General features: G+C 41.5%; 1 protein-coding gene across 2 annotated transcripts in view; it reads right to left on the minus strand.

The window, feature by feature from the left end:
• Nucleotides 1-2,038: 2,038 nt before the first annotated feature.
• Nucleotides 2,039-10,236, minus strand: part of RDH10 (retinol dehydrogenase 10) — a 31,136-nt gene continuing 22,938 nt past the window's right edge. The window contains exons 3-6 of one of the 2 annotated variants that reach the window (XM_004372530.3): nt 8,109-8,207; nt 6,763-6,908; nt 4,436-4,567; nt 2,039-4,330 (exon numbers count right to left, since the gene is read on the minus strand). In XM_004372530.3, the coding sequence (XP_004372587.1) occupies nt 4,207-4,330; nt 4,436-4,567; nt 6,763-6,908; nt 8,109-8,207 (501 nt within the window). In that variant the 3' untranslated portion in view covers nt 2,039-4,206. Of the gene's footprint in view, nt 4,331-4,435; nt 4,568-6,420; nt 6,513-6,762; nt 6,909-8,108; nt 8,208-10,236 lie in introns of those variants that run through there. The other variant, XM_023727737.1, reaches the window with a different exon arrangement.

Raw genomic sequence — 10,236 nt, forward strand, 5'->3', positions numbered from 1 at the left:
AGACTGTTTCTTGGGCCAGACTGAGGTTTATGTGTGACTCAGCCTGGGGATTAGGTCCAGGCAGAGGAGATAATTGTTTCTAGTCTGGTTTCTCCTTGGGATGAGGAAGTTCTCCTCCTAACTTTGCCCCAAAGTCACCTTTTACGAATTCTCCTCCTCCTGCTGCCCGCCTCATGTTCTCCAAGATTTTATCCCTGGGCTTCTTCTCATCCCCAACTTCTATGCAGATGACTCTGGAATAACAGCACCAACCTCCTTCCTGAGGTCCAGAGCCAGAAGCCCACCTGCCTGCCAGTCACGGCCACCTGGCATCTTAAATGCAGCATTTCTAAAATCAGATTCACTCTTCTGCTCTCACTGATGACAGCCTGGCTCATCTTGGCTTCTCCAGTCTTCAGTCTTTCAATCCCTGTGCAATCAGTTGTTGAGCCTTATAGGTTCCCCACCAAAACTCTCAAACCCACCTCTTCCTTTCCATTCTCATGGCTGCGGCTCTCTTGCTGGTCTTTATCACCATCCAGCTGGGCTACTCCAATAACTTCCATCCTAACTGATCTCCCACTTCCTGGAAATCCCTGACAGCAAGCTAATTGATTCTATTAATTCACAACTTTGCTGATGCCATTATCCTGCTAAAAATCTTTCTAGGGCTTCCCTCTTCTCTGTCAAATGAAGCACCCATTCCTCATCCGGGAATAAAGGCGAGCTTCCAGGTGGGGTCTTCTTTGGGAACGCATGCCATTCTGTTTGCATGGGCTACGTCTCAGCCACCAGGAGTACAATCTTCCGTTTTCAGCCTCTATGCCATTCCTGATAAATCATTCCCTGCAACGACCAGGCTCCCATCCCATCTCCACCTGTTGCATCACCAACCTTCTGTCAACTGCCATCTCTCCCCTCCTCGCTCCCTACCTTGCTGAGACCTCATCACACTGAGGCTTCTCTTTTGGTGTGTGCACATAAAAGTAGATACGTGTACTTGTGAGTTAAGTGCAGGCTACTTGAGTCGCTGGTATAGAGCCCAGGAGATGCCCAGTGTACTTGCTGGATGGAATGAGCGTGAAGGCTGAACTAGATGCTTCCTGGCACTGTCTCCCAGCTGCTCTGGGCCACTGCAGCCTTGCTTTCCCTACTTCTTTTTAATCAGACACAGGCAATAAGTTTAGGACGGGAAGAACTACCCTCCTGCCCTCAACCCCCACTGATTTTGTATTTTGTTGAAGGCAAAGCAAATTTTCAAGATGCAGGTCAATGTCAATTTAGTCTTATTTCTGCCAGTTGGAAAACTTTGAAAAAGACATGACTTTTTTTTTTTTTTAAACTTGGGAAAAATTTTAAAGCGAAGGAAATAGGATACTGTTAAAACACACACACACACAAACAAAAAACCAGCCTGGCTTTCTGTTCAATCCTGTCAAGCTAATCTAATCTTCTGTGACAGGGCAGCAGACCTGGTAGATCAAGGGGGAAACAACAGCAGGAATTTATCTCTGCCTGGCTTTGAAACTTTTGATTCCTGGGTCCCACTCAATATAATTATCATTAAACTGGATGAAAGGTTAGAGAGAGAGGGGGCTAGTACTAACTGGGGGACAGAGGTGGTGCTCCGTAGGGGCTCAGCCTTGAGCCCAGTGGCCCTGAACACTGGCATGAATGGGCTAGGGTGACAGAAAAGAGAACATATTCAAAGACAGCATTAATGTCAAGATGGCGATGGGGGTAGTGTAGATGAACAATAAGCAAGAAAAGTGACCTTGGCAATTATGTAAGTGATTAACACAAGTATGCAGGCTAGACTAGGAGAGTTCACGTTTAGGGAAAAAAGAATAACAATCAGTAATGTAGCCTAAGAACATGATACTGGGATGAAGAAATACAACACGCGGGATCCTGCAGCCCTCAACTTGCATTAACTGTTTCCTCTTCCAAACTCCTTGGCCAAAGATGGGAAAGAGAATTTGGACAACATTCAAGGGAGAACCACAGAAGTAATTAAACTGGGCAAGGACATGGGAATTAAAGACTTCTACCAACAATGGTAAGTGAATTAGGTTTATTAAACTTAGAGATGGACAACCTCCTAAGGGCAATAACAAACAAAAATAGAAATAGGTTTCAATAGCAACACATGTGAATACAGTTAAATGTAAAGATGCTTTCCCTTAGTCTGAAGGTAGATAAATGGGACATCAAGTTAGAACAGATCTATCTGGGATGGCTTCAGTTTGCTCCAGGTTAACTGGAAAGCAGACCTGGACAGCCTCTGAAAATACCTGTTCCCACTCCACATGGTTATGAGACTACTTCAAGTCCTTGTTTAAATCCGTAATTGAACATTAAGAGGTGACTAATGCCTCGACTGCTATTACGGCCTCAGGTTTGCTTATTACTCATGAAGAGAAATTCAAACATATGATGAAGCTATTCCTTAAGACCAGCATTGGGGGACACTAGCAGCAAGCCTGTCCCTGGGTGGCGCAAATAGTTAATGCACTCGGCTGCTAACTGAAAGGCTGCAGGTTTGAGAATATCCAGAGGCACTTCGGAAGAAAGGCCTGGTGATCTATCTCTGACAAATCAGTCAGTAAAAACCCTACGGGAGGCCTACTTTGACACACATGGGGTCACCATGAGTTGGAACTGATTCGACTTGATGGCAACTGGTTTTAGCAGCATGCCAGAACCTCGCCTGCATGGCTACAGTGCAGAGATTTGATCTGTGGTGCAGCCACGAAGCTAACAGGATTCTTCCTGTTTTTCCACTTTCAGTATAAATAAGCCCATGATCATATGTAATCTAAGTAGAGGGGAACACTGGAAATTTGCGTGTATGGCACCCTAAGTTGTTAGTGTCTATTCCCAAATGCTATCCCATTCAAACATCTTTCTTTAAGGCAGGAGAGCACAAAAAAGGCAGAAACAAAGCCCACGATGACTTTCCTTACAACAGTGCTGATAACTAATCATCACCCAGTCAGTTGTATGTAAGTTAATTCTTTAAATTTAATCAGTCCTTTATAAAACTTCCCAATTAATTAGTAAAAGTTGGCTTATTTTAATAGCCTTAAACATCGGTCACTATTTAAACAAGACATTCTAAAAAAAAAAAAAAAAAAAGCAATCACATAATAGTTTATAGTAATTTACAAGTGGATGGTATACATTTAGATACAGAGGTAGAAGTTCACTTTTACAATGTTTCACTAATACACATATACCAAATTCAAGGCACAAAATAGTTTGCTTTACAAAAAAATACTGTAAAAATCTCATTTGCTGTTCTACAATGTGAATAAACTTTCAAAAGAATCTTTACACCCTTCCATACATACTCCATAGGATACGATTTTCCCCCTCACTAATCATTGTTGGCACAAAAAAAGGGACTTTTCTAGGTAGAAGGTCCCATTTTTAGTAACTGTTTCTTGGTGGAGCTGCTATGTATGCCAGATAAGAGTCCATCCAAACAAGTGAAACACAGCAATTTCCTGAGGAAAGGGCACTTTCTGTATGCAGCAAAATTCACAGGTAGAAAATACATGGTCTTTTTGGATAACTAGGTCTCCAGAGTAATAGACCCTTAATGAAATATTTCAGAGATAAAACTGAAGATTTGGCTAATGCTTTACTTACTACGACCTTACGAAAGAGACCTGATTACTCTTAGTATAAAACTCGAACGTCATTTACCTCGAATTGATGGAGATTTAGAAATTCCTTTTTAACAGAGCTGAACATACAAATACCATGAAAAAGCCACACAGGTTTTGCAAAACAGGAAACATGAGAAAATATAGCACTATTAGTCCTTGAAGTTGCAAGGATGTCAACTGGCTGGAGTTTAGTTATAAGATTAATAAAGTCTTTGGGAATGATGAAAAACGACACGCAGGAAACACACTGTAGTTATTATCTCTAGACTTTCTGGTCATTAAAAAAAATAATGATAGTCTGAAGACAGCACAAAGTTCATGTCTCTCCAAAAGGACCCCACCGGCAACAACCTAACTTCATTTTTGTTGATCACATTTTCCCAGTACTCTATTCAGTTAATTCACACTTTATTTTTTTAAAAAGTTGATTTAAAAAAAAAAAAAATTCAACACGGGTATAGATTCCAGACGATGTCAGTAATGCTGACGTGCATCGGATCGAAACATTTTGATCGTCTTCTGATACAAATGATATTCTGTACAAAAAGATTTCTTAGATTCCATTTTTGGCTTCATTATTGTTTGTGGCTTGCTTCCTCTGAGCAATAAAGGGGTACATGCACTTGTCCGCTCCTAGGAACCGATACATGCACACAACCGCTTCAAAAGGAAGGATGCTGAAAGAGCAAAGTCACGAGCGTTAGTGGACGAGAAGTCTCATACTAGGACGTCAGGGGGCAGGGTGGAGAGACCTGGCCCACCAGGGAACCCCTCAAACGTACCTCTTCATGAAGGTCACGATGTACATGAGCCGCGGGGTGCAGATCATGGGCTGGTCGGTGAGGATGGCCTGCATAGCCTGCTTCACGCAGTAATCAGGTTTCAGAGGCGGCAAGAAAGGCTCGATTTCTTTCCTGAAAGTTATATATTCCAAAAACTCAAGTAAGAATTACCCCAAAACAAGGAAGTGAACATTCGTATCAAAAACCATTAATAGTGAGGTTATCTGAGTGAAAAGATCATGGGCACGTTTTATTTTCTTCATTGTACTTTTCTGTATCTTTCAAAATTTCCTACTATGAACATATTTTATTTGCATAATCTGGAAAATAAATTTAAAAAAAAAAAAGCAAAACTGGTCTGCATTTCCTGAAGATGCGAAACTCATACTCTTATAATGCCCTAAAATGCATTTCAGATTTTTTCTTTTTTCCTTTCAACAGAAAAAGTAGAGGGTGTTAGGCATGACAAAAACTAAACCCAGACAAGGTGCCAAGCTTTCAGCATTAAACGTAGTTAAAACAACAATCATCAACACTGGCATAGCCTTCCGGAGTGAAATAACGCATCAACACTGGCATAGCCTTCCGGAGTGAAATAACAGTCAGGTCTATGCTTCCTAGAATTCCTGACCAGGGAAAGCTGCCGGGGGCTCTGAAATGTGTGCATATAGACATCCGACCTTCAGTTCAGTTCATTCAGTTATATGCTGAAATAATCTAACAATACTGTTCATTCCCTTCCCTTTCCGTCGTCCCACCACAGCCTCAGACACCTGTACCTGCCATTTTGCTAGACAGAAAACAGAGCTCCTCCAGACCCTCAGTAACCGGCCTGTAACTACTTGAGAGGAAAACATCAAACCAAACCTACTCGTCCTTCCCCCAACACACCCCACCCCACTCCCGCACACGCAAGGGCAAAGAGGCAGAGCGCCAGTCGATCCCCCAGTCCTGACTCGGAGTCAGTGTGAGATTGCAATTACTCAACTGCAATGCTTCCATTTTAAGGATGGAGGCAATAAGTCACCCTCCACCTACTTCACTGCTTGTTCAGGTTCAATGTTTGTTAAGAATGGCCCCTAAGCCTCCAGGGAACTGGGTTAGTTATCTTTCTTTGCCTTTCAAATTCATCCAAGCAAAAATCTCAAAGTAAGCAGCTCTCACAAGTGGCCTCTTAATGATTCAGGGTTTTATTTATTCGGCTCAGCTCAGGTCAGATGTAACCTGACGTTTATATTCCCATATGCCTCCTTTCAAAGTGTGTGGGTATTTGATTTCATTTTTAGTAAACCCAGACAGTTCTTCTTGTTCTGTCGGTGTGAATCTAGCTACATACACTCTCCGCAAAAAGGAAGTTTCCAAATCTGGAGTGTAACATTCAAAGGGCTTTTAGAAGAAAGTCTCCTTACTCCTCTGTGACCGTGAGAACCAGCCACATTAAGGTAAATTCTCCTGGAGCCCTTTTTACCACCACTTATCCTGCAGAATCGGAGCCCTGGTGGCGCACTGGTTAAGAACTTGGCTGCTAACCACAAGGTCAGCAGTTTGAATCCACCAGTTGCTCATTGGAAACTATATGGGGCAGTTCTACTCTGTCCTGTAGCGTCCTATGAGTCGGAATCGACTCGATGGCAATGGGTTTTAATACTGCAGAAAGGAGTCCTGGTGGTGCAGCAGTTAAGCGCTTGGCTGTTAACCCAAAGGTCAGCCGCTCGAATCCACCAGTTGCTCCTTGGGAGAAAGCTGTGGCAGTCTGCTCCTGCAAAGATTTACAGCCTTGGAAACCCTATGGGGCAGTTCTACCCTGTCCTGTAGGGCCACTATGAGATGGGATCGACTTGATGGCAATGGGTTTCGGTGTTTTTTTTTTTTTTTTTTTTTAATATTGCAGAAACAAAATAACTCCTAAAGAAGTAGTTTTTAAGAAAAATCCTGTGCATTTACTTTTTTTCTCCTGGGACGTGTGGAGAAGCCATTTCTTACCTGGTGCTTCTAGATTAACTTGAGTAGGTGAACATCAGCGTGGCACAACATAATCAACGTAAGGGATAGTGCTGAACTGCACACGTGAAAAATGCTGGACCGGCAAATGTTGTGTTATTTATATTTTCACAACAAAAAAGATTTTAAAAAAATATCAGCATGGCATCAGTCCCCCACTTGTCAATCTTATACTTCTCAATTTTACAAACCTTGACCAACAGAAACTTTAGTTAATCGTTCAATGTTAAAATCCAAGACTGTGTGTGAAGATCTAATTCTCCAGATAAGGAAAGATGATTTTTACAACAGCTTTTTCTCAGAAGTTAGGATAGGTTCTTACTGACCTGATTCGGCAGCCTCTGAACATGCCGGTGTCTACAAGGTAAGGGCAAACCAACGTTGTTTTAATGCCGTCCTTTTCAGCAGCCTTCAGCTCATGGCTCAGAGATTCATGAAAACCCACAACTCCAAATTTACTGGCACAGTAATCCTGAGTCAGAGGAGAGAGAACAGAAACGCTGAGTGTGTGCACAAACCCCGACTAAAATGAAGCCCCCCCATTGCTCTGGTTAGGTGTTTGATACAAAAAGTTACAGGTGACTAAGCAAAGAAAAGGCAACCATTTTAACAGACTGAGAGCTGATGTGGTTCAGTGCAGAAATAATATTTTCAAAGCAACGGCAGAAACAGATGAACGCTTTTTTGCCACATCAACTAAGGATCATATTACTTTAGGGAAGTTACCACAAAGGCTTCTATGAAAGCCAACAAGCTGAAGTTAAAAATGGAGAAAGGCTCACTTTGAAGTGTCTGGAAAATTTACAAATGGGCTCTTGTTCAGTAAAGCAGACTGAAAAACCAGTTTGTTTAAATTAAAGCTAGACGAACAAAGGCAAGCTAGCTTAGGTTCTAAGTTGTTAGGACCTGACGTTCTTTTCACAGTGAAGTAAAAATGAAAATGATAACTACACCTCGTAAACTTAAACTAGAACTTAATCACAGGACACATGGTATAGAGGTTCTTCTCCATTATCCAACTTTAAATTTAGGAATGGAAATATAAATCTCCTGAATGGAGAAGCTGTCTATTGCATGAAGCGATGGTTTCTATTTTATGCAAACAGCACAGAACTATGAACACACATAGGCTCTATAACTTGAATATGGTGAAGAACAGAGTTCGATTAAACCCAGTTCCTTTAAGAGATTCATTTCAACAAACTTAAGAGTCTGGGATGCCTCCCATTTGCGACAGCCGTCTCATCTGATGAGCTAACACAAGAGAGCTCACTTTTAGTGAGCTTAACCAAAACAGAATGTCAACCTTTGGCCTCATTTATCTGCTATCCACAGCACCGCCACTGCCCTCCACGGTTTCATTCTTGACCCTGTGCCTCCGGCATCATCCAGAGAAACTGTTAATGAAAACGGGCCATACTGAGGGCTGGCCCCTCTACGTCTTTGCTGCTGCTCCGTTGTCGAACTAGTATAAGTGATTATATAGCAGGAGAGGTAGGATTCCATTCCGACAGCTGTCAGTGGGTACAATCTTCCACCCTATGTGACTGTGGAACAGCATACAGGTAGAGGGTTTTCATGGACTTTCACGAACTGTACTCTTCTTAGGATTCTGGTGTATTCATCACAAGATAACCAAGAGAACGAAGGAAATGCTTTATATCTGACAAACCTCAACTCCAGCAGTACTGAACAATCCCAAGGAGCTTGCAACTGTCACAATGTGACCATGATTAATCTCCAGCATTGTAGGAAGAAAAGCCTTAGTGGTCTGAAAAAAAAGTAAGAGTTAAGCTTTAGAAGTGACGTCATGAGTTTCGTCTAAAACCCAAGATTACAAGACAAACTTTTAACCACGTTACATTTCTTGATTCATTTAAAAATATCTTACATTTATCAAAAAGAGAGAAGATCCTTCAGGTGTCTGGTTACTCTGGCACCATGACATTGGCATGGGAGGCCTATTATAAGCCACAGCCAACAAGGCTGTAAGACAAGAGCTTCTGGGACAATGTCCAGAGATGAAAAGGCAGCCAGTAATAGAAGGCTCTTCATCACTTTCAAGTGATAGTCATCTGCTGATCTAAACTACTCCCACATCAGGCAGGGACTCCAGGTCAGCCACTAAAATGCTATGACACTTTAGCCCAGCAACCTCATGGTCTGCGAGGGTCCTCCAGCCTACCTATGAATAGGGTTCTTATATTGTTCACCATCTGACTCTGTCTGAATGAAGAGCGATTCCAGCATCACGCTCCAGCAACCGAAGCTTTGTTACCAAAGTGTACTAATGGGGGTTAGGGAAAGTATTTTGGGATGGAAGTACAGAATCATTTGAAGTAAGAATGTGTCATAATGCTAACTCTGTATTGAATAGAACTTGCAGCATGCTGAGCACCTGCACCCCGCTGTGGGATTTAATGGGGGGTGGCTCTCCCATGGAGGCTGGAGACTGGCCACCAGTATTGCAAATGCACACAGGAGAAGCTCCAGGGCAGTGGACCTAGAGGCCATGCTGATTCCTCAGTCACTAAACTCTTTCTCCTCTAGCTCTGACTTTCAAAATGCAATGCTGTATTTAAAAAAAAAAAAAAAATTACTTCAAATTGCTTAAGATGATCTATTAACTACTCTACCAGACTCCCAACAGTTTTATAACCTGCTTCTTAAAAGAAAGCAGCAAATAGCAATCTGTCTGCTGTTGAGTTATATCCTACTGCCAACACAGCTTCCCATGATTTATGAAGTTTAAAAAAATAAAAAGCACTACACAGCCAACTTAGAGAAGAGATGCATTCCCTTCTGCAAGGATTTCTTGGCTGAGGTATCACTGAGCTTTTGTTTTAAGTATGAATATCTAATGTGTTATGATAACTTTTACATGTACAGGATCAAAAACAGTGATTCCATTAACGTGAAAGTTTTTTAATGCTCCAATCCATGATACATACAATTGCCATACGAATCTTTGTGAAGTATCCCAAGGTCTTCTCCAGTCTAACTCCAGGACAACCATGCAACAACCCCCCACAACTCATACCCTGTTTGTTCGGTCTCGGTACTGTTCTTCATATGTTATGCTTCTTCTCACCTGTCAGCTCCCATGAACTCTTCTCTGCCATGACAGTCCACCCCCAAGTCCCGTCACATATCTATAGAGCATTTTATGTTCTCCAAAGTGCTTTATATGAATTGTATCACTAGATTCTCCCAATAATTTCTTATTGAAAGTAGTTAGGGTATTAAGCCTTTGTCTAATACTATTCTAGACCATCCTAGCTTTGTATTTCTCTAAGATACATGTTTCAGTTTTTTGTTTTAGTAGCAAGCAGGGATGGTTAGTGCAATTATGATAGTAACCATTATCTTGATTAGTTTGATAGTCCAAAAAAGTTGAGAATTGATACTCCAGGTACTTATTAATTCAACTTTAGGTTCTATAGCTTATATGTGGCCATTATATCACAGAACTGCTATAAAATAATATCACAAAGAAGCTTACAAAGTCCAATCTAAACTAGAAAAATATTCCTAAAAGTAATCAAGCCTGTAAGTCTTCTTTTAAGTATCTGGTTATGATTAACTGTTCCCAATTAAATGACCCAGAGATCATTTCAAGTACTAAAACTTTGCCTAGTCTTGGAAGATAGGATGAATTTAGTATGCAGGGCCTGTATATATACATACAGCAACCCATTAGGACAGAGTAGAACTGCCCCATAACGTTTCCAAGAAGCAGCTGGTGGATTCAAACTGCCGACCTTTTGGTTAGCAGCCATAGCTCGTATATATAAATATAA

Source organism: Trichechus manatus, unplaced genomic scaffold, assembly GCF_000243295.1.
Source record: "Trichechus manatus latirostris isolate Lorelei unplaced genomic scaffold, TriManLat1.0 scaffold00018, whole genome shotgun sequence".
Classification (NCBI taxonomy): Eukaryota; Metazoa; Chordata; class Mammalia; order Sirenia; family Trichechidae; genus Trichechus; species Trichechus manatus.